We start from the raw sequence: 25,829 nt of genomic DNA on the forward strand, positions 1-25,829 counted from the left end.
ATACATACAATAGAAAGTGTGTATGTGTGTGTGTGTGTGTGTGTGTGTGTGTGTGTGTGTGTGTGTGTGTGTGTAGGCCTTTATATCTTGAATACCAAAACCTGATCAGAGAAATTTGATACATTTTTTTCCATTCAACCAATTCTCTGTTTACATAGATATATTAATTTTCTTTGCTCAGAAGCTTTTTAGTCTTATATAATTAAGTTATTTATTTTATCCTTGGTAATTGCCTTTTATCTAATTGTTTTAGCAGAAGTTAGATGGATAGAGCAGAAAAACCTCAGTTTAAATCTGGCCTCAGACACTTATGAGCTATGTGACCTTGGTCAAGTCACTTAATATCTTCTTGCCTAAACTTCCTCATCTGTAAAATGAGGATAAAAGCACCTACCTCACAGGGTTTTTGTGCAGAGCAAATGAGGTAATATTTGTAAAGTGCTAAGTGGCACATAGAAGGTACCACATTATTCAACGTCCCCCTGATCCCTTTTTTGCTTAAGAATACATCCCCTGCCCACATCTATGAAAGGTATGTGGTCTGTTTCTCTTCTCATTTTTTTTGATAATATAATCTTTAATAATAAGGTCACATGTCCCTTTTGAATTTATTGTAGAATACATAAGATATTGGTCTAACCCTAATTTCTACCTGTCTGCTTTGTAGTTTTTCCAGAAGTTTTCATTCAAACAGGGAGTTCTTTCCTAAACAATTTTATGTTTTCTGGCTTTTTGAACACAGGGTTATTGAGTTCTGTTGTTTCTGATCCTCCTTGTCTATTCTATTCCACTGATCTAGCTTTCTATTTTTCATACCACTACAAAATGATTGCGATGAAGACTATTTTGTAATACATTTAGGGGTCTGGAGTGCTATTCTCCTCCTCCTCTTCATCTCTAATTTTATAATTTTCCTTAATATCCTTGATCTTTTGTTCCTCCAAAAGAATTTTGTCATTATTTTATTAAGTTATATAAAATAACAATTTGATAATTTTATTAGTATAACATGAAAACTGTAACTTAACTTGAGTAGCATTATCATTTTTAGTCTTTTGGCAAGGACCAGCCATGACCACAGAATGTTCCTTCATTATTTAAGTAGTTCTTTATTTCTTTTTTTATTAATTAATTTATTTTTAGTTTTCAACATTCACTTCCACAAGATTTTGAGTTCCAAATTTTCTCCCCATCTCTCCCCATCCCCATCCCAAGACTTCTGAATACGACTTCCCCCAATCTGTCCTCCTTTCTATCACCCTCCTCTTCTCTTATCCCCTTCTCCTTCTGTTTTCCTATAGGGCAGAATAGATTTCTATACCCCTTTTGCCTATATATCTTATTTCCCAGTTGCACATAAAAACAATTTTTAACATTCATTTTTAAAACTTTGAGATCCAAATTCTCTCTCTTCCTCCCTCCCCACCCACACTCATTGTGAAGGCAAGCAATTCGATATAGGTTATACATGTGTAGTCATGCAAAACACTTCCATAATAGTCATGTTGTGAAAGACTAACTATATTTTTCTCTATCCTACTCCACCCCACTCCCATTTATTGTATTCTCTCCTTTGACCTGTCCCTCCTCAAAAATGTTGGCGTCTGATTACCCCCTCCCCCAGTCTGCTCCCCCTTCTATCATCCACCCCTTTCTTATCCCCTTCCTCACCATTTTCATGTAGGGTGAGTTCTTTATTTCTTTAAGGAGCACTTTGTAATTGAATCTGTTCAAGTATTTTCTGCTTTGGTAGATTAATCCCCCAGTATTTTAGTAATTTTGTGGTTATGTTGAATGGTTCCATTTCTATTATTGTCCCTTGGGTTTTGTTATTATAATATAGAAATACTATTGATTTGGGGGAATTTATTTTTGTAGATTGCAACTTTGCTAAATTTATTGTCTCAAATAATATCCTTTCTCTATTAGTTCTTAGTAAACTATCAGATGATTGTCAAAAAAGGGTGGTTTTATTTTCTTTTTACCCATCTTCATGCCTTTAATTTCATTTTCCTATCTTGGGGCTGGTATTTGAGCCCAGATCTTCAAATTCCAAATCCAAGATTCTTTCTAATCATTCCTCTATGCCACACTGTCTCAAATATATGTTCAGCATATTTTCTTCTCTAGTAAAAAGGAATCTTGAAGATAAATAAATCATACTGATTAACTGCTAAGGCAGAGAATAGAACCTATTTCATTCACCAATCTACTCAGATGGTATGCTGTTACCAAAAGCTGCTTAATTCTCTAGTTTTCTGGAAATTGGTTATTATTTGTCTGTATTGTTGTTTGTTCTTTTTGACAGATTGATATTAGAATTAGCATATTAGCAGGCCTAGACTTTCTATTTCAGTTTGTGGAAGAACAAATGCATGAAATTAAACTGTGTGAAATTTATTAGTTGCCTTTTTCTTATATAAAACTTTTCATTTACCACAACTCTACCTCTCAAATGCAGATGCCTCCCAAAGAAGTGTATTTTCATTTGCAGTATACATGACCCTTAAAGGTTTTAATAGGCATAGTTGTGAAACATGAGTGATATGTAATTTGAAAGACAATTCAAAATGTACATGACATGAGGGCTAAATATATCATTATTGATTTGTGTTCTAATAAGAAACAGTATCTTAATTCCAATGATCTCAATTATCATTGAACCATATGATTTCTAAGGTTTCTTCCAACTCTAAATCTTACAATCTGTTCATTTTAAACAGCAGATTTATTTTGTGGCCTTGGAAAGTACGTTAAATATTCTCCACTTACTACTCTCAAAAAAATCCTAACCTTGTTCAAGATCCTTCTTTTTAGTAATTAGACTATTATGAACAGTAGCAGTTAGTGAACTTTTGAGTCTTAGATGTGATGATAAAGTAATTCCTCACTTTCTCCCCCTGCCCACACACAAGTTTTCTAACTTTGTCCATGATTCCACTTAGCCTCTCAGACTCAAAAACTGAATCACTTTTGATTCTTTATTCTCTCCTCTTACATATCCACTTAGCTGTCTATTCCAATAATTTCTACCTTTCCAATATGTTTTTGGGAACCTCTTCTTTACCCTCACCTATACTCAGGTCATGCTACTCATCTCATCTAAACTATCATAATCCCCTCCAAGCAATTCTTCTTGCAACTAGTCTATCCACTGTCTAATCCATTTTGAACACAATTGCCAGAATAATCTTCCAAATGCACTGCTATGATCACTTCACTCATTTATCAAAAAAAAGTATGAATATATGTATCTGATCGCTTGAGACCTTCTGCAATCTGGATCCAAACCCATTGCCCAACTTTATTTTGAATTACTTCGCTTCGTGTAGTCTATATTCCAAAACTGAATTACTCTATATCTCCTGGTCTTGTTCTACCCCTCATTGCCTTTGACATCTGGAGCATCTTTTGTTAACTTGCTAACTAAGCAATAAGATCTATCATTTTCCTAAAACACTGTAAGTATTTTAACTAGTACATTTTAAATTCAGAATTCTTTGAACTCGTTACACTGGACAAAGCTCCAATTGCCCCACTCTTACTATAGCTCAGCAGCTTTGTTATATGTATTTTTAGATTCCCCAGGACCTACAGTTTAGTTCATTGATTAATTAATGTTGAACTGAATTATGCAGTACCCAGTATCATGTTGTTTGGAATACATTATAGTGTATTCCAACTAAAGGCCCATGATATGAAAATGCATATTATTTTTTTCACTGACAGTGAAAACATGAATTATTTAAAATAGACAACTGCCTTTTAAGAGCAAAATTTGTGATTTGTAATGTTATAGCAGTAGCATAGCTGAAAATGTGGAGATTCCAAGAAATAATTTATGAAGGGGTTCACATATTTTTGTTCATTATAACATGAACAAGCAAACAAGAATCGCATCTTCAGTCCTCCTGAAATTCAGGAGTTACTGAGAATATATTTTCACTTACTAAGAAAGAAAAAAAGATATCTTGATTGTCTCATAATATCAAATGTGTGATTAAAACTCAAAATAAAAAAGAGCAAGTGATTTTCATAAAATGATTACATATTAGAAATTTGGAATTTATCACTGAAATGGCTATTGGGTATAAATAGTACATATTTTTTAAATTTTTTTTTAGGCAATTGAGGTTAAGTGACTTGCCCAGGGTCACACAGCTAGTAAGTAAGTGTCAAGTGTTTGGTCTGAGGCCGGATTTGAACTAGGTCCTCCTGACTTCAGGGCCAGTGCTCTATCCACCACACCACCTAGCTGCCCCAGTAGTATATATTTAAACTCCCCAAATTGAATAAGCAGTTTCTATAAATTGAATAACTATGAATAATTAATGAATAACTAGTTGAATAAGCAGCTTTGGCATGGGGGTTAGGAGAAGAGGGGCCTCAAATCTTAAAGGTACTAATTGTGCAGTTTTTTGTTGTTCAGTCATTTCAGTTATGTCCAAGTCTTCATGACCCCATTAGGGGTTTTCTTGGCAAGGATATTGGGGTAGTTTGCCATTTCCTTCTCCAGCACATTTTACAGATGAGGAGACTGAGGCAAACAGGGTTAGGTGACTTTTCAGGGTCACAGAGCTATTAAGTGTCTGAGACCATATTTGAACTCATGAATAGGTATAGTATGGGATAATTCCATACCTTTCCGTATCTCAGTATCTACTGCATGCTGTCTGAATTCCCTTCCTCCTTCCCTATAATTATCTAAATCCTACCCATTCTCTTTGGCTGACTCAAATCTCATTAATATATTCTATGACCATCTCAGACCACATAGATATTGCTATTTTTGAACTTCTATAGTTTTAGGTGTTAGTTTTATATCCCCAATTAAATAATAAGATTTTTCTGTATCTTTAATGGTTCTAAAGACATAGTTTGTATAGAGTACATGTCTGTTGACTGAATAGACACATTATTTTCTATTAGCATAGTCAGTGTTTTTATACAAATAATCATGCTAAAATGTTTTTTTATTTTACGTGGTGTTTTCTTTCAGTTATCTTAACAGACTATTTTATCATAGACATTATGAATATAAACTTTTGAATGTCAGTTCTTCAAGTATTTTTTGAAAATACTTTCATTAGTGTAGTACAACGAGATCTTATGTTATCTCAGTTGTTGGAAAGGTCACCAAATTTCATCTAGTCTAACTTTTAAAAACATAAGACTAACTTCTAAAACCAATGGACATCCAGTCTGTACCAAAGACTTTTTGTGAGAGAGAATCTTTCTATCTCCTGAAACAATTTATTCCACTTTTGGACAACTTTAAGTTTTAGAAAAATTGAACCAAAATTGGCCTCTCTGCAATTGCCACCCATTGTTGCTTGTGTTCTTCTAGGAGAAAAAGAAACACTAGTCTAAATCAGTTCTACATGACTCACACATAGGGGAATAGCATAGCCTAGACTTGTGATTTTATTGTATTGAGGAACACCAGTGTAAAAAGTCCTTCTACAAATGTTAACAATTCAACCAAAACTCCTAATTGCCTGAGGTGTTGAGAGTTTAATGGACTTAACAGAGGTAGAACTTGAATCCAGGTCTTCCTGACTCTAAAGTAGGCACTGTTGCCACACCTACTCTCATTCTATATAACAATCCTTCAAAAACTTGAGAGGTATCATTCATTCCCCCTAATTCCTTCTACAGGTTTAAGAGAGTGCTCTCGATAACTCTTGGAGTATCATCTTTTTAACTTTGTGCTAACAATGTCTTAGAATATTAGCATTCCTGTTTAACTCTGTGCATAGGCATATGTTAGTGATCTGGCTATCATTGAAGAGTATTGTAGAAGGTGACTACAACTTCACCTTCACTCCTTTTGTAAAGCTAGAGGTTCTAGATAGGTGTTGATTTCATCTCTAGCTATTTTGAGTATTATCTTTTCTTTCCTATTTAGGCTCCAAAGAAACACTTGCAAAATGGCATTATTCGAGGCTACCAGATAGGTTACCGGGAATATAGCACAGGAGGCAACTTCCAGTTCAACATTATCAGCATTGATACCACTGGAGACAGTGAAATTTATACTCTTGACAACCTAAATAAATTCACTCAGTATGGCCTTGTGGTACAGGCATGCAACCAGGCTGGAACAGGACCTTCTTCTCAGGAAATCATTACTACTACCCTAGAGGATGGTATGTGCTTCTAGTTGTTTGGCTATTGCAGGCCAGTATTAAAGTTTATTGTTTTTCTTCCCTAAAGAGCAACAGGTATTTTTGTTTCATCTTACTGTTTTATTTAAGTACCGACCTAGTTTTTCTCCTGTGCTTATACATACTGGGTTTATTTTGATTTCTCAGGAAGAAAAATAACTTCAGATTATTGGCAAAGGAGTATGTAATGGGGTAGATGTCTTATTTCACTCGGAGTTACATTGTGGTTTGGTCACAACTCTGACACCACTTGTTTGCAAAGGCAAAATTATTTCTCTCTTTGAGTTGCTCTGTTTCATTTAACATGCAAGATTTGGGCCTTCTCAAGCGAAGTCCTGTGTCTCTTCCTTTTACTAAAAGTGGTCAGCTAGATTGTAAGAAAATAATCTGCTCTAAGAACACTCCATGTCCATTTTAAAAGAGAGTTTTTGGTAACTGTTTATAAAATAAAATTGTTTCATTTTTCTAAGACCTCATAGACCATACCTCATGAGATACATCTCCCTCTGATGTTCAGGAAATATTAATTCAGCTAATAGAGAGAGATCAAATCATAAACAGTAAAATACAATTTCAGTATAAGATACTAAAATGTGATATAAACCTTTTAAATTTATTGAGTGTCTGGAAACATATAGTTAGTGCTGTATTCTGAAGACACAATCTTAGGGATGATACCTGATGAGGAAACTTCCTTTACCAATGCAGGTGGACCCTTTTCTGAAATTTATGATCTTAGAAAGTTGCCTGAGAATTTAAATGACTTGTCCAGTGTCACACAACCAGTATGTGTCAGAGGCTGGAATTGACAGCTTGTTGTCTATCCGTTCTGTCATACTGTGTCAACATTGAGGCACAAAACGACATGTACAGACTAATAATATCAATAAGCAGGTGTTTAATATTAAAGGGGACAAATAGCTAGTTATTTTGAGCCTACAATTGCCTCTGTATATAATTAACCATGTGTGCCTAATTTTGAGAGGTAAAATAACTAGTTATATCTGAAATGACCAGAAGTGGTATTTGTAGAAAAGGAGTTGCTATTAATAAGGACGTTCAAATTTCTTCCCTTCCTTTTACCTTCACTAGTTTATAAAGCATGCTTAATATACATTGGGTTTTAACAAGTGGCTTATTTTACCAACATAGACATTTAAATAAATAATTTTGCTACATTTCCTGGAAAAATATAAAGTATTAATGTCAAAAACACAATGATGTGGGAAATAAGGTAATTACTTCTAATGGCAGGGGGAAAATAATTCTGGATTTTTGAGGTATCCCCAATAAAGTGATCCTTATTGGCAATTCCTAATTGCCCAGCTAATATTCCCCTACCCTCTCCTTCCAACAAAACACAAATACAAACTGAAGGCAAAGAAAACAACAATACTATGAGAATGATATCAGGATGAAGTTATTTTTTTATCAGGATGTTTTTTTGAGGGGGTAGGATAAGAGTATGAATTCTTAAAGTATACTACAGCAAAATATGAATTGTATAACACGGAAGATGAGTGTTATAAATACTAAATTACAGTGATCAGAAATTAAGGTCTTATATATTAGTCTCAAATTCACTTCAACTGATAAAAAGAATAATGGCCTTCTGAAAAATAAAGCAGGTAAGAAGTATAGAGATAATACCAATTGAATGTTCACTTGTGTGATAACAATATAAAAACAATTTTATATAGATTTGAGAATGTATGTTTGTGCTGGAGAATAATGACAACATTTTCATCTTTATCTTCAAAATAGTGTTCATTCTTTTTTATTTTAATTTCAGTGCCCAGTTACCCTCCAGAGAATGTCCAAGCCATAGCTACATCACCAGAAACCATATCCATAACCTGGTCAACACTTGCCAAAGAAGCCTTGAATGGAATTCTCCAAGGATTCAGAGTGATATACTGGGCCAATCTCTTGGATGGAGGTAAGAGAATGTGACTAGGATATTAAAGACGTCACAAAGAGAACTCATATAATTTGTAGACCAAGTCAAATTAAATATATCAGTCAACAAGCATTTAAGTACCTACATGCAAGACACTGTTAACATATCAGTTTATAGAATCATGTCATCAATTGCCTCCATTGGTTTGGTCTTTTGCACTAAAAATGTGACATCTTTTGTATGTCTGTCTTTCAATACGCTTGCATTTCCTTTTAGTGTTTTTTTTTAAATTTTGATATCTTTTTTATTTATTTTTTTCTTTTTATTTTTGTTCATTTTTTAAAAATTTTTTTTCCATATGCTTTTGAGTTGAAAATTTTTCTCCCCCTTCCTCCCCCCCACCCTCCCCAAGATGGCGCACAATCTGACATAGCCTTTACATTTACATACCCATTAAACATATTTTCACATTAGTGAAGTTGTAAGTAAAAATTAAAACCAATAAGAGAAACCATCAGCAAGATGAAACAAAACTCAACAGAAGGTAAAAATAAGTGATAGCGATTCGACTTCCACAGTTCTTTCTTTGGATGTGGACAGCATTTTCCATCCTGAGGCCTCTGGAGATGTCTTAGATCCTCGTAATGCTGAGAAAGTTTCAGTTTAACATTCTTAGTCATTGCATAACGTGGCTGTTATTGTGTACAAAGTCCTCTTGGTTCTGCTCACTTCACTCAGCATCAGACCATATAAGTCTTTCCAGCTTTTCTGAAGTCAGCATTTTCATCATTTCTTATAGCACAATAGCATTCCATTACATTCATATACCACAGCTTGCTCAGCTATTCCCCAATTGATGGGGCATCATCTCAATTTCCAATTCTTTGCCACCACAAAAAGAGGTGCTATGAATATTTTTGTACATGTGGGTCCTTTTCCCATTTGTTTGATCTCTTTGGGATATAGCCCTAGAAGTGCTATTGCTGGATCAAAGGGTATGCACATTTTTGTAGCCCTTTGGGCATAGTTCCAAATTGTTCTCCTAAATGGTTGGGTCATTTCACAACTCCATGAACAATGTATTAGCGTTCCAATTTTCCCACATCTTCTCCAACATTTATCATTTTCCTGTTTTGTCATGTTGGCAAATCTGATAGGTGTGTTGTGGTACCTCAGAGTTGTTTTGATTTGCATTTCTCTAATCAATAACGATTTAGAGCATTTTTTCACATGACTATAGATGGCTTTAATTTCTTCATCTGAGAACTGTCTGTTCATATCCTTTGACCATTTATATTGATATCTTTTTTTTTACATTAGCAAAATTTTCCCTTCTCTACTTCTCTCAGAGAGCCAGACAATATAAAAAATAATAGTTTGAAAAGGAGAAAAATTAGCAAAATAATACATTGAAAAAATCTGACAAGATGTGCAATGTATCACACTCATGGTCCTCTCACCTCTCCATAGGGACGAGGTGAAGGTGTCTTCTTTGGAGCCAGGCTTATTCTTTATAATTTTGCAACATTTACTTTTGATTATTTTCTAGTGGATCTTTTTGTTTACATTGTCCTACTCATATATATTGCTACTTGGCTCTGCATCAGTTCATGAAAACTCCTGGACAAGTTACAACTTCTGACTGTCTCAGATTCCTCATTTGTAAAATAGAAAAAAATAATTGCACATACCTCCCAAACTTGTGAGGATAAACAAGATATTTGTGAAACAATTCACACATCTTAAAGTGCTATATGAAATGTTGTTGTTGTTATTGCTGTTGTTATTATTGTTATCATCCTAACAATTTAAAGTCAAAAGATATGGGAATTTTAGTCACTTTATTTGTGTAATTCCAAATTGCTTTGCAAAACAGTTGTATGGCTCCATCAGTAATGCACTAGAGCAGTAATTCTCCAAAGACCTCTGGGCACCCTGAAATGTTTTCAGTGGGTCCACAATTTAAAAACTCTTTTCATAATAACAAGACATTTTAATTTTTAATGAGGTAAACATTGATAGATATAACCACCATAAAACCAAAGCTCTTTGGGGCAGGGGCAGCACAATTTTGTAGAGTATAAAGGGACCCGAGACCAAAAAATTTAAGAATCACTGCACTAGTGTCCCTATATTCCAACAATCCCTCCAAAACTGACAATTCTCATCTTTGTCAATTTGAGGGACATGAGATGATACTGTTGTTTTCATTGTTGTTTCTCTTCTTAATGATTTGGAGCATTCTTTCAAATGGTTGTTAATAGTTTGAAATTCTTTTGAGATTTATTTTTTCATATCCTTTACTTATCTATTGGGATGTAGTTTTTGGTTTAAGATAATACATATTCACAATACAAAATACATTTATATGGTCATATATAATTATATGCATTATAGATTATATGTATATATTTTTCATATATATACATGTGTACATATATGCATGTATATATATACACATGTATATATAGATAGATAGATGTGTATGAACCAAAAGTTCTTAAGAATTGCAAATTATTAACAAATAGATGAAATAATTTTTCAAATTACTAATAATAAGTGAAAAGCAAATCAAGACAACTCTGAAGTTTCATTTCATGTGCAGAAAATTGGGAAACGTAATAGAACATTGGAATAGTCAATGTTGGGGGGGATATAGGAAGATAACACATTGTTGATAGAGCTATGAGTCAGTACAATTATTTTAGAATTGCTATATGGTCAATACCTTCTCACTCTTCTGGGTGGAAGTTGCTCCCAGCTCTGACTCCCATTCTCGTGAGGTAAAATGCTGTCCGCAGAGACCCAGCATTGTCAGAGGTATATAAATACCAAATCCCTACAAATTACAGCCATTTTATAATATTTCTATTGCCGCATTGGAGTGTTCTTCATTGGGGCACTCTCCCTTCACTACCTTGATATTCCCTACTTTCTTGTCCCCTGTTTCCATCCCTCCCTGTACCACCTCACCCATTCTTCTACAGACCTTTTTTTTTTTTTTACAGAACATAGGAATTCTTTTCTTTCATTGTTAACCATTTACTTGATTAGGATACATCGCATATACCCCTCCATATTTTTCCTCCTTTCTCAACATTTATGTGCCCTCCCACTCTATAGTTTAATCTCACAAATATATTGATTTATGGGGGGAGGGGTATATTGAGTCTTAGTAACTCCAGCCTATTTCTGCAACACTGTTTCTCTACTAAATTTCTGCTTTCCCCCTTGCCTCCTTGTGTACTCTTAGAAGGACACCTCCTAATGCCTCTTCTGTTATTATGTTGCTATTGCTGTTGTTACTGCTGCTGTTGTTGTTTACCCCATAGATTTCTTTCTCTTAAAAATTTGGTTTTATTTTTCCTGGAGTTACTTATTTTGTTTCCTGTCCCCTCCCTTGGTTGCTCTGTTTATTTACCTTTACTGCCTTTTCATTGTTGTGAGTTTGAGGAGGTGTGAAGTGGAGTTTGCAAAAAACTAATCTGGTCAGATCTGTTTTTCTTTATAGGAATGTTTCAAATGCCTTCTTAAAAATTGCGTGTCCATATTTTTATCAATGATTAGGCTCAAATTTACAGGGCTGCAGAGTTCATCTTGGGTTGCATTTTGAGCTGCTTTGCTTTTAAAAACACAATAGCCTATTTCTGGAGAGAATAGAATAGTCTTATGTTATTTGAATTTTCTTTCCTTAATTTTTGAAGGTGTTTCTCCTGGCTGGTTGTAGAATTTATTGTTTTTCATTGGAGTAGCTGTATTTAATTGCTATGTGTTGGAGTTTTCTAGCATAGCAGGGTTTTTTAATTGGTTATTTTATATTTTTCATATATATATATATGTATGTGTATGTGTGTGTGTGTTGGTCTCTCTTTTTGTCTGTCTCTCTGTCCCTTTCTCTGTCTCTGTCTTTTTTTAGTTTTAATCTATGATTTCAATTGTATATGGAACTCTAGATATTGAGACTATCAACTATGCATATCAGGAACTCTTTTCACTCCTACCCCCTAACTCTCTGGATGTAGTGGTAAAGTTAGAATACTCTTTGTTACTCATTGCTACTTCCCCTCTCCCTCTACCACCATCTCTCAATAACCTCTCTTTTGAAGTTCAGTCAATCTGTATTTATCACCCAATCAAGGTTCTAGTAACTCTTATCTACTGATCTCCAGGACACTCTCTTTCCTTCTTCAATGATTTTAGTGCCAGACTTACAGTTTTTCTGTACTCCCCAATTCCTGTCTTCGAGCCAGAGAATATCAAAACACATAGAAACTCCCACCTAAAATGCTTATTTCCTATATTCTCATATTTCTGATGAACACCCTTCCTTAGCCACGCACAGAAATGGTCATGACTTAGACCTTGCCATTACCAACAAGCATACCACTTCTGTGTTCATGAACCCCAAAATTCCTTTATCCATTATAATCTGCTGTCATTTCACTTTTATCTCTGCCTTGCAACTCCCAAACCTGCTGTTTCTCACCATTACCTCAAATCTCTCTATTTCTCAGTTCTTTCTCAGGCCATCTGCACTTACTACACTACATCCATCTCCATCACCCATCCAGCCCTTGTTGAACTGGTTCAACTCTACATTATACTCTTCTTTTGAGTCCCTGGAATACTTACCCTTTCACAGTCGCCCTGAAAAACTTCAGCAGAGAGAGTTTGAAGTAATGAAGAAAGAATTTTACAGAATGGGCCATATACATCACATATCTATATATCAGTGAAAAGACTGATTCAAATAAAAATCATAGAAAACATTTAATTTACATAGTCTTTTTAAAAGTGCTTGAATTGTATATCACTTTCACTTCTCTTAAATTACGTAAGATAATGTAGCATAGAGGAAGATATTTTATGCTTTAACTTTGAGTGCAAATGGCTTTTACCATAGTTCTGAAAGTAAAGCATTTTTGTTAAAACAAAATTTCAGATTCCATGTCATTTCATCAATGTAAGCTGAGTAAGTCTCTTTTGGGAACCAGTGTTTATCAAGTGACTTTATGACTTTAAAAGTCATAAAAATTTAAAAAAAGACAGTTGCTTTAAAATAGGTTTCAAGCAGATTTAAAAAAGAACTTGCAGAAGCTTCATGATGAGTACATTTCTGAGCCTGTTGTTGTTTTCCTTCGTTCTTGAGGAGGACCATGACATCAGGGAGGTGAAGCCACAACTTGCAAGTGAATTGAATTTAAGTGAGAGAAGGCTGTACAAGGTCACCAGCCTCACTTTTTCCTCTGGAGCCATCTGGGTCCAGTGGTGAGATATTAAATGATGAATCCTCTGAAGATCCATATTTTTAAAAGATTCATTGGAGCAAGTATATCATACATCTCTTACAGCTATGTGTAGGAGATACCTTCTTAATAAAATAGGACAGAATTACAAAAGATAAAATATGCCTTTGATTATGTGAAACTGAAATTTTCTGCACAAAAGTAATATACCTAAGATAAGAAAGAAGTGATTGAATGGGGGAAAACTTTGTACCAGATTTCTCTGATAAGAGTTTAGTATCTCAGATATATAAGCAATTAACACACATGCATATATATGTATATACACACATAAAATCACATGAAGGAAAGTTCCAAATCACTAACAGTAAGAGAAACGTAAATCAAAACAATCCTGAAGTTTCACATCACAACTTCTCATTTTAAACTCAATTTGACAAAAGACGGAAGTCGTCAGAGTTAGGTTGTAGGAAGAAAGGTAAACTGATGCATTTTTGGCAGAGTTGTGGATCAGCGTAACCATTTTAGAAAGCAATTTAGAATTAAACAAATAAAGTGGCTAAAACAATACCCTTTGACCTGATGATTCAACAACTAAGCCTTAACCCAAGGAAGCAACTGATAAGTAGAAAGTACCCATGGACACCAAAATATATATAACAGTACTTCTTGTGTTAACAAAAAATTGGAAGCTACAGCCCATCAATTGGATTGGGGGATGGCTAAACAAACTGTGGTACATGAAATATCAGGTTGTAAGAAATGATAGATGTAAAATTTTTAACATGTAATTGAGGGAAAATAAAATATTACATATAAAAATGATGGATGTGAGGAACACAAAGATGTATGGAAATATCTACATGAACTGATGAAGAATGAAATAAGTAGAGCAAAGAAAACTATGAATAATGTGTGTATATATACATATTTATACACACATATATACGCAGTGACTAAATGGAAATTTAAAAAATACCCACATACATAAAAAATCAAAAGTGAATATGGCAAAATTATAAAGAACAAGCGTGGTTCCAAAGAAGACACCTTCTTCTTTCTTTGCACACATGGGCCTTCCAAAGTTGTAGATTCAACATATTTTCAGATTTTTTTTGAAGTATTGATAAGTTATGCTGGCTTTTTTCCCCTTCTTTTTCTTTCTGTATCTTTTTAAAAAAAAACACTGTTTATTATATGAGGTGGCTTTCTGGGGTAGTTAGCAGGGATAGATAATGGAGGAATTACAGTGACATAAAAAGGCACCCATGAAATTAATTTTAAAACGAAAAAATAATGTATTGTGGCAATACCAATTCCATTTGAACTCATAACTGTTTATTGTCCCCTTAGGCAATTACAACAGAGATATGGTCCAAGCATAGAATATTGTATTGAAATTGGTTTGTAACACTCAACTTTGAGTGCAATGCTCTATTTTTTATGTCTATTTTTCTGCCAGGTGTTCTGAGGCAATTGGTATGCGAATTCTCTTTTCCAAATTGCTACATGGCACTCATCATTATCTAATGAATGTGCATTAACCCTTCTATGTAATTTAAACTGTGTGACAGGTGGATATATTCTCTACACAACTAGACAGCAAGTACAAAGAAGGGCAAAAATAGTGTTGCCAGTAACAATAGCATGCATGATTGTGTTTTGTTTTTCTTCTTCCCCAGAGCTGGGAGAGATTAAAAATGTCACTACTACACAGCCTTCCCTGGAGCTAGATGGGCTAGAGAAATATACCAACTACAGCATTCAGGTGTTGGCATTTACCAGAGCTGGAGATGGAGTCAGAAGCGAGCAGATATTCACTCGCACCAAAGAGGATGGTGAGGACTTTCAACTGCTGGATAGCTAAATATGATGTGCGGTTTGTGAAGCAATCAGTTCTTGTTTTAGAAGCCAGATGTCAGATGAGGCTTTTGTTGAGCTCCTGAAGTACAAACTTGAGACCTCCTCCAGAAAAGGCAGCATAAGACAACTTCACCTCCGTTTACCATGTTAGTCCTTATTTTGCCTTCCCAAAAACCTTGGCAGGGAAAATCCACGAACATTAGCTTCCTGTTTTGCAATTATTTTTATTCACCTTATTTCCCCACTTTGTCTTTATAATTTTATCTAACATTTGCCAATAATTAATTTTTTTAAAGGTTGTAATACTTTTGTAGGGGTTTCCCTCTTCTTGTTATGCCTTTGGTTACTGTATTAGCTACTAGTATGAAAGGTGTAGTTCCAAAGATACATGACCAAGGTCTAAACTATTTTTTCTTTAAGTGAATGCTTTTACCATATGTATATGGTAAAGCCATTGTTTTATATTGTTTTTATTCTAAAATAATCTATGAAGATTCAGTAAATAAAAAAACTGTAACTCTTTTCTTCAAACCTTTAACTCTTAATCTTGCTGTTTAATTATGTCATTATTTCCAGAGCATATAGAAATCACATCTGACATTTTTTATATTTTTTAAATAATATCTCCATCAAAGTTCTGCTCTAATGAATAATGATAAAATCAAGGTAATGTTATGTGCTTTCTTAAAAGCCATGTCATCAGGCATAAGTTTAGCATAAGCTAGGGCCTACCAAGTTGGAAAGACTTCTAATATTGAACTAGAAATAGCCTGTTAGGGCCTATCTTTGGTACTTCTGTTTTATATACCATTTGGTAGATGCATGTTTACAAATGCATCTGATTTTGTAATAGAAAAAATATCAAATTCATCTCTGATGTTATTTTTTCAGTTTATGGAAAAAGTGACTTTGACATAGATATACTACATTATGCTGGATCTATAATATATACATGTATAATATATTATATATGTGTATACATATATATATGTAAAGACATTTTGTTATCATTTTTAGCAAGCAAAAAGTATTAGTCAAAACATTTTCATAGGCTCATTAGAGAATCACAGAGTTAGAATGGAAATTAGGAGGCTCTCTAGTCTAACCAATATCTGAACAAGAATAGTTTGTACAACATACTAACAGTGATCATACAGCTTTTTTCTTAAAAACCCCTAGGGAGGGGGAGTCCATTATATCCAGAAACTCTCTGTTTATATTTATATGACTCTAATTGTTGGAACAGTTTTTCCTACAAGGAAATATTTACTAAAGGGTTTAGTTGTTGTGCTCCTGGGAACAAGGCTTCTTGAGTAATGTGGCCTTAGTTCTCTGAGGACCAATTATGGTGTAGCTAAACTCAGAGATGGTCATCTCTAGAAGATTATGTATAAGGTAACAAATGTACTTGGCCACAACAAAGTATGAAGGTCATCTTGATAGGCATGGAAGAGTGGCAGTCTGTGCTATATAGTGGAAAGAGGGCTCACATCAATAAAATCACAGATCTGCGAAGGTATTGAAGTAATCTAAATAAGTATATACTCTACTATACTAACACTTGCTGTTACTCTGTTACCTTTCTGGGGAAGGCAATATAAAAGAACTATCTCACTCATTATATAGAGAATTCGATGTTGAGGAATTGATGCTGCTCATGAAAACTTTCCATATATGTTCATGGGTCCCCAAAATATAGGCTCATATTGTAGAACTGGTGATTAAAAGTTAATATAATTCTTTTCAGTATTTACTCCATTTCTTTATTTCCTTTACTACTTTTTTACATTATAAATTCAATGGGGAAAGACTAGCACACAAATATGAAGGTACTAGTACAATGCTGGTTTGTGAAGTAAATTTTGCCTAATTTCAAAGACAATAATGTGATTAATATTGATACGATCAGTATGCTACTTGATCCTACTCACCTATTATTTTAAATTTTCTGTGTCTTACATTTTGTGGAGACAAAAGTCTCCACAAAAATGCAGTTTCTATACCCCAATATGACAGGATGGTGACCTTAGAATCTCAAAGACTGTCAGCCAAGCACAACTCTGTGCAGGTTCCACTGTATGTCACTATGCACCACATAGCTACCATGCAAATCTCCATAGCCCTTTAGCTAATTATGTTTAAATTCTTTGGAGACAGTAGAATTCCATAGTTTACAGCCACATAATATCATCAAAAGATTTTTTTAAACCAGTTTGAGACAGCTAGGTGGTGCAGTGGATAAAGTACGGAACTCAGAGTCAACAAGACCTGAGTTCAAATCTTACCTTGCACAAGGCATTTAGCTACTTAGTCCTCATGTATAAAATGGTGATAATAGCACCTACCTCAAGGGGTTGTGGTGAGAATCAAATGAGATGGTACACATAAAGCATACTACAAAACTTGAAATACTATACGAATTCTAGATGTGGTTGTTGTTGTTATCATTTTAGGAAAATCCTAGTGTGGAAATTTACTCTCCCAACTGAGAAAAACAATTTGCCCTTGCCCCTAGATTGTCTTAGTGAATTGTCTAGAGCACTAAGAGGTAAATCCCTTACCTAAAAGTCACCAGCTAATATGTGTTAGTGGTAGGACTTGAACCTGATTCTTCCTGGCTCCATGACCAGCTCCCTTTTCAATGTGTAGCACTGCCTGGTACCATAAGAATCATGGTGTTTAACAACCAAAAAGAAATAGGAGATGTTCCAGGGAGGTATTTGAGTTTATTAAAAGAATCACGTGACTTCCCAAAGACAGTCCAGTCTATTTTTCTCTCGCTATTCACTTCACTGTGCATTTTCAGTGCCTGCTTAAGAAACACGTACTATTGGCTTTGCTCTGTAAAATCAGGTTCATATTGTCAAACACAGCTGATGTATTCTTTGATGTTACTTCATTTTACTTCATTTTTTAAAGAGTTAAAGACATTGAGGGGCAGCTAGGTGGCTCAGTGGATAGAGCACGGGCCCTGAAGTCAGGAGTACCTGAGTTCAAATCCAGCCTCAGACCAAACACTTGACACACTTACTAGCTGTGTGACCCTGGGCAAGTCACTTAACCCCAATTGCCTATAAAAGACATTGAAAATAAATAGAAGAACATTTCGCAAGTTCTCCTGGAAAGACAAGTAAAAGAGTTGATGGAGTTGGTTATCATGTGCTCGAAAGTTACAAGAAGCACTATCTGATGGAATACTTGATAATCTCATTTTATAGAAATTATGATGAGCCAGAAGGGGAAAAACACCATAAAGATAATTAGAATGTATATGGCCACATCTATTACACAGCATGAAGTAGAGAATTATATAAAGAATTTGAACACATCTTCCAAAACAAGTCAACCAAAAATAGGTCTTTGGTAACTTCAGTGCTAATGTCACCCATGATTAAAGGTCCACCGAAAACTCTTGGCACACAGAAAAACCAGATCCAGTTCTGGAGCATGACCAAAAGAAGCTTAGTTTCTCTCTATTATCTCCATTTTTTTGCCTAGTCCACAACAGACTCCAAATGTAATTTTGACAGTTTCTTTCTAGTGGATGAATGAAGCTCACATCTCCTATATAAGGTACTCAAGGTAATAAATTCATGCAATATAGCATAGCTTTGATTTCTTCCCATAGAAATTGCAAAGCTGTTACAGGATAATACGGTACAGATAAAGAAAATACAGAAGACACTCAAGAAAGCTCTTAAGGACACATGAGCAAATATAAGAAAAATGTAACAGATTCAAATACCCTCATGGAACTGACCTCCCCATGGACCTGCATGTCCAAACCATTCATTGTAATAATGTGGATTGTCTAGGCCCAGGTCTCATTCATTGCTCCTCCAGATGTAGCGGCCGCATGGATGATATTTCCTTTCTCCAACAGACAATGCTGCTCAAAAATTCCTCTTTTTTCTCTGAAAAGTCTGATCCTTGTATTCTTGATTTGAGGATCACATTTGAAGCAAATTTCAAGGTTTTCACTGCCCATGAAATCTCCTTTTCCTGTCTAGCAGGCTAAATTCTGGAATAACTCTGTTTAGAGATCCAAAATTCTTCCTGCTTTACACAGGAAGTAGTGTCTCAGGTCTATTTCTACCATGTGTTTTTGTATGGAATCTGTTAATTGCCCAGCTGCTACCATTTCTTGAACCGAGAACATCTGCTTTCAGGAAAAAGTCCAAACTCATGTCCACCTCTGACATTCTTCTATTGAAACTGTCATCAATTGCTCATTCCTTTACCTAACATGGCACAAAATTCTGAAAGAAAAGCGTAAGTGGAAAGGGACCACCACCACCACCACCACCACAATGAAAGGGTCCTATAACTCCTGAATTCCAGCCAGACAACCATCTTAAAGGCAACCTCATTTACTGGAAAACAACAAAGAAACCAATAAGAGGTTGTCAACTGTCCTTATAGCAAAGTCCATGCTCAATGAGAGAGAAATTTGACATCTACATCCATATCCAAAGCCCCTTTATGCACAGACACACAACACACATATACACACACACAAAGATGGGCACAGTAAAGTCTAAGGAAATAGGTGATAGACTGCTATGGTTGAATGTTCAGAAATAAGGGAAGCCAAAGTCTTACAAACTTCTCAGAAGTGTCCCACCTATATGGAATGAATACATCCCCCCCTCCCGCCCCAGAAGAGAGCTGAAAGGTATCAGGCATGTCAAGAACTGACCAAAAAAATAAATAAATGAAACTCACTACAGACAGTACTGCAATGGTATTTCATTTCTACGATAGCTGGCAGGTCCCAGGAAATTTCTATAATGGGAAACAATATTTAGAGACATAGGGAAGAGGTCAGATCTCTGAGTAGGAGTATAAGTCTTTGTCCCCTATTTGTTTTTCATTTTATTCTTGGTCATTTTCACTACTGAGAGCAAACAACATCAAAGCACCGCAGTCAGACTGACGATCTTTGCCGACCTGGCAGGTGAGTGGCAGCAGACTTTGGAAGTCAGACTCTAGTATTGCCGACTGTTTGTGGTGAGACTAGAAGTAGGAGAGGCAAGATTTTTGGCCACAGTAAATGGCCAAGAAGCACCAAAGGCTCAAACAGTGCCAAGACCAGTGTTATGCAGGTAGGAGCTGAAATGAGAGGAGGACCAGGGATCTAGCCCAATTGTGAAGATTGGAAGACTGATAGATAATGGCCGAGAGACTTGGGCCCAGGACAAGGACACCTTCCTTCTTTCCATCTCCAGGTGAGTGCAGATCAAAAATTATCCTGACTGCACTGGTGAATTATAGAGTTATCAGGGAGAAGTTTCAATTGGGTGGAAGTCTTTATGTAAGGAATGCTTTAAAATTCTGCTTTTATTTTTCCCATGTTTAGTAAACTATGCAGATACAGTATGTTGATTACTTGTGTTATATGAATGAGGAATAGTCCTCTGATAGAGGAAATTCCCTATATACTGTGGGGAGAAGTGTGGAGTCATAGATTTGCTACTTAAAATAATCCTGAGTAATATTTCGTATCATCCCACAGTCTAAATTCAGAACCTTTGCAGCATGGGCTTTATCTTACTCTGTTTCCTGTAGCAGTTCAGCTTAATGGTGTGATAGGCTCTCACACGTGTATACCTACTTCCCTAATGGCTTGATAACCTAGATAGCACACCTCCTTCATGCATATAACAAACTATCCTTCTGTAGGCAATACACAAACACCTTTGGACCACTTATACTACTTCAGTGCTCCTGGTAGCACAAACATAGTATACACACAGCCTATGGGTGTCATATAAAACTATATCTTAACAGCCAGGAAATTGCTAATAATAAATATGGCAGTCATTTCTGATAAAATGTTTACATGCTCTCTGTTGACCCCTTGGAGCAATAGCCAAAAGAAATTTCAAACTAGTAGAAAAGATGAGAAAGCAACATTGCAGGTTTAAGGGAGTCGAGGGAGCACCAGAGTGAGACTTCAGCAAAAGCTGAAGGTCTGCAGAGGCTGAAAGACTGAAGCTTTGAAAAATAGAAAGCCTTTGGATGCAAAATAAACCCTAGAAAGAGGGTAAAGTTTAATTATCTTAAATACCTTAGTTACCTATCAAGAGACAATGAATTTGTCTACTGGACCAAATTGCATTCACATCTTCTCCCCTAATCATTCACTTTACCAAAGGTTCCCTAGAGGGTATGGGAGGTGAAAAAAAAAAGAAAACAGTCACCTTAAGGAAAAATGAAATTGTTTACAGAGGAATGGTCTTTTGGGTGAGGAATAGCTAGTAGAAAAAGTGAGGCATGTTCTACCATTTCCTACCCAGAAATAACTAACAACCTCAGAGCTGAGCCTCACAGTGAATCACAGTGAAGAAGTCTTTGTCAGTCCTGGATTATTTGTTGCACTAGCTCAAGAGCTCCAGCTATACTCTAGCTAAGTAGAACGCAGTACCCCTTAGACTAGCCAATAACTGAAGGTAAATTCCAAAAATGCTACCTCCCCAGCCACGGAATGTGGAGAAGAGAAGAGCCAGTGACCTGTCTGACCCACCCCAGTAGAATGGCCTGTCTAGCAGAGACATGCTCTGAAAGGAAGCAGCCAAGCTAAGTCACTTGAGACACCATGCATTATAAAGAGACAGCTCAGTTGAATAGCAGAGCCACTTACAGTGAACTTGTCGAGGTCTTTTGGGAGGAAGAATAATGAAGCCTAATTCTAAATGAAGCTTTAACTTGACTCAAAGAAAATAATTCCCAAGTAATAGTTGATTTCCTTGACTTTCAAGATCTAGGATTATAGGATTTAGAGCTAGAAGAGACATTAGAGGTCACCTTGCTCAACTCTCTCCTTTCACTTATTAGGATATTGAGTCCTATAAGGTTGAAGTGATTTGCCCAAGGGCATACAGGTAATAAGTAGTAGAACCAAGTTCTCTGACTAAAAACCCAGTGTTCTATCTAAAAACTATCCATCTATCTATTCACACTACAGTCACATAAAAGCAATCATAGATAAAAATGTTTATTAAATATTTCCTAATTGTCTTTTAATAAATTTCATATCTGATATTTTGATTACTACAAAGGTGCCTTCCAAAGACATGAGAAACAAAATAGCATAATGAGTAGAGTATTTACTTTGGAGATGGGAAGATCTAGAATCAAATTCTGCCACAGATACATATTAGTTGTGCTATGATCATAGGCAGGGTCACAACCTCTCCATGGCACAGTGAACTTTCTAAAATGATAAATTCCAGAACAGCTGCTGATCTGCATTACAGGAGGGGATTCCCATGCTAAGAGTTTTCAATGTAGCTGTAATCAATGGTCTAGATACATTCCTCTTCCCACCTCACTCTCCCAACAACTTCAACAACAAAAAAGTATTATTCAAGGATAATTACATATTAAATGCTGTTCTGAAGTGTGTTTTATTATGAATCAGCTCCATTGTGTATATATTTTATAGTCTATAATGATGGAAGAACCATTAATGTATCTGTAAGTGCTATTGCTATTTAGTCCTTATCACCAAAGTTGACCATTTCAGTAAAGCTTCTGACCTCAGTGAAAAGTCTTTATTTCCCTGGATCTTTGTGTGAAACTCATTTATGAAACCACTTTTTTTAAAAAAAAAAAATGCATTCTAGGAAGAATATATTATCTAAACACATCAATAGTTAACATGTGAAAAGAAATCTAAACCAAAAAGTTCATGTATTTCTTAATTATTATTCTGCGGTAAACAGTACTGGAATCTACACAGGGGCCTGGTTAGAACCTGATAACTTTAAGAACTGGAAGTTGTGAGAACCAGTCATATCCTTCAAAATCTAGTTTCTCTGAAAGCTTATTTTCAGAGCTAATTGCCTCCTAGAAATTCTTCAACTTTGATATCCCTCATATCTTTCCTTTACCTCCTTCCAGTTGCCTAATAATTTGATTCCAATTTAAGCTGCTTCTCATCTGAATTCAGTAATCCAATTCTTTCCTGTGAGTAGGAAAATACCAAGCAGATGTTAGTATTCTAACCTCACCTAACCCCACTTTCCAGAAATCCCCAATCTAAGAACACTGGCTTCTTCTAATACTGAGATCACATTGCTCTTTGTTAACCAATGCTACAATCTTTTCTGCCTATGACAGGACGTATCCTTTAACTATTTTCTCTATTATGTGAAATATATATGTATGTATGTGTATATATATATATATATATATATATATATATATATATAATATATATGTATATATATATATGTATATATGTATGTATATATATACATATATGTGTGTGAATGTATATATACATATATGTACATATGTGTGTATATATGTATATATACATATATACACACATATGTGTGTGTGTGTGTGGCATAGTAAATAGAGAATTGGCTTCCTGCTATTCCTCAAACACATATCATCTCCCAGCTCTGGGCATTTTCTCTGGTTGTCCTAGCAGCTGTCTTTAACCTTTCTTTGTATCCTCAGCACTTAGTATGTAGTAGGTATTTAATAAGTGTTTCTTGACTGACTGGCTAACCTCAGAGTTGGAATACTTAGGTTTTAGTCCCATTTTTTGTATATATTGGTTATTTGACCCTGGACAGGTCATTTACATTGCTGCTTCAGGAAACTCTCTGCAATTTTTTTTTAAATTAAAAATTCAGGAGAAGATACCAGTCTACATTGGAATAAGGATTTCCCTCAGCAGACATTCCATACACCAGTGATCTAATACATACACATAGACACACATACACACACACACACACACAGAAGCAAAGAGGCTCTTAGATGTATTTGTAAATAAATATATTAATATACATAATATGTATAATGATACATAAATACATGATATATGTAATCATATATAATATACATAACCAAATGTACTTAATCACATTAAGTATAAAGCTATGTGATTGTATATAGTTATATATCTATGTGATTGTATGTATTTACACACACACACACACACACACACACACACACCACCCTAAAATAGCAAAAGCAACCCCTGGTGGACTCAATAACAAACCTAAAGGGACAAAAGAACAAATGGCCAAAACAGCGTTTCACTAGTGTACAATGGTGATTAGTTTGCCAAGAAGTGGAGTGTTCTGAATAGTTGGGAACTATGGGAAAAATGACAGAAATGAAAGAATATGAAAGACACATGGAAGAGGCTTTGATCCTCAGCACCCTCAGCGGCCTTTCCATTTTGATTGGAGGGATGAAGGGCAGAGAAATAAACTCTCCCCAAACCTCCCTTTATATTCCCCATAAGCTACTCATTTTGATTTCAACCCCGTGAACATCATGCCCCCACATCAGTTACCCAGTAGTACTCTTTATCTTTTCAACTTCCTTTGTGTATTGTCTTCCTCCATTAAATTTTAAGATTCTTGAGGGAAGAGACTTTTTCTTTTTCTTATTTGTATTTCCTTTTTTCCCCTTCAATTAAATTCTTTTTTAAAATTTATTTTATTAATTTATTTTGATTGATCAACAATCACTTCCATATGCTTTTGAGTTTAAAATTTTTCTCCCCCTTCCTCCCCACCACCCTCCCCAAGACAGCACACAATCTGATATATGCCATACATTTACATTCCTATTAAAAATATTTTCCCATTAGTGAAGTTGTAAGTACAAATTCTCATTAGTGTTTTTCTTTTGACCACTGCCTCCCTCAATCCCTCCCTCCCTTTCCCTTTTCTTCCCCTTTAGCTTTACTGCTTCTTCCCTCCTTCTTTCCTGCCTCCCTTTTCTTTCCCCTTTTCTCTCCTACTGCCTATAGGGTAAGTTAGATTTCTATACCTAACTGACTATGTTATGCCCTTCTTGAGCCAAATCTGATGAGATAAGGTTCAAATAATGCCCACCACCTTTCCTTCTTTCCCTCTGCTGTAATAGGATTTTCTGTCTTTTCCTGTAATGTAATTTACCCTTGTCTGCCTCCTCCTTCCTCAGTACATTTTCTAAGATCAGATTGATCCACTTATTTGGATCCATTTAACCCACTTGATTAGATTTTTTTATCATCATTACATCAAAGTCAACTAATATCCACTCTCTTTATTTATACTCCTTTAACATGGTGTAATAACAATACAGTACTCAAGGGTTGAAAGTGTCATATTGCCTTGTAGGGGTTTAAACAGCCCCCTCCACTTATTAACAACATATTGTATCGTCCTGTCCCATTTACCTTATTATGTCCTTCTTGAGTCCTGTACTTGAAGATCAAATTTTTTGTTGAGCTCTGGTCTTTTTAACAGGAAAGTTTGGAAGTCTCCTATTTTGTTGAATATCCATTTCCTTCCTTGAAAAGTGATGCTCATTTTTGCTGGGTAATTGATCCTTGGCTGCATTCCAAGCTCCTTTGCTTTAAGGAATATCATGTTCCATGCCCTGTGGTCTTTTAATGTAGAAGCTGCAAGGTCCTGTGTAATCCTGACTGTGGTTCCATGATATTTAAATTGTTTCTATCTGGCTGCTTGTAGCACCTTCTCTTTCATCTGGTAATTTTGGAATTTTGCTATTATACTCCTTGGCATTGTCAATTTGGGATCTCTTTGAGGTGGTAATCAGTGTATTCTTTCTATGGTTATTTTACCTTCTGGTTCTAGGACTTCTGGGCAATTTTCCTTTATGGTTTCCTGAAAG

At 35.3% G+C, this 25,829-nt stretch overlaps 1 protein-coding gene across 1 annotated transcript in view; it reads left to right on the top strand.

Annotated features, from left to right (window-relative positions):
• The window catches only part of DSCAM (DS cell adhesion molecule), a 933,525-nt gene that overhangs the window by 773,575 nt on the left and 134,121 nt on the right, over positions 1 to 25,829 (top strand). The window contains exons 17-19 of the mRNA XM_078146483.1: positions 5,909 to 6,149; positions 7,960 to 8,106; positions 14,996 to 15,151. Of these exons, the coding sequence (XP_078002609.1) occupies positions 5,909 to 6,149; positions 7,960 to 8,106; positions 14,996 to 15,151 (544 nt within the window). The remainder of the gene's footprint in view (positions 1 to 5,908; positions 6,150 to 7,959; positions 8,107 to 14,995; positions 15,152 to 25,829) is intronic.

Source organism: Phascolarctos cinereus, unplaced genomic scaffold (genome assembly GCF_003287225.1).
Source record: "Phascolarctos cinereus isolate Bilbo 61053 unplaced genomic scaffold, phaCin_HiC Scaffold_726;HRSCAF=1367, whole genome shotgun sequence".
NCBI classification, from domain to species: Eukaryota; Metazoa; Chordata; class Mammalia; order Diprotodontia; family Phascolarctidae; genus Phascolarctos; species Phascolarctos cinereus.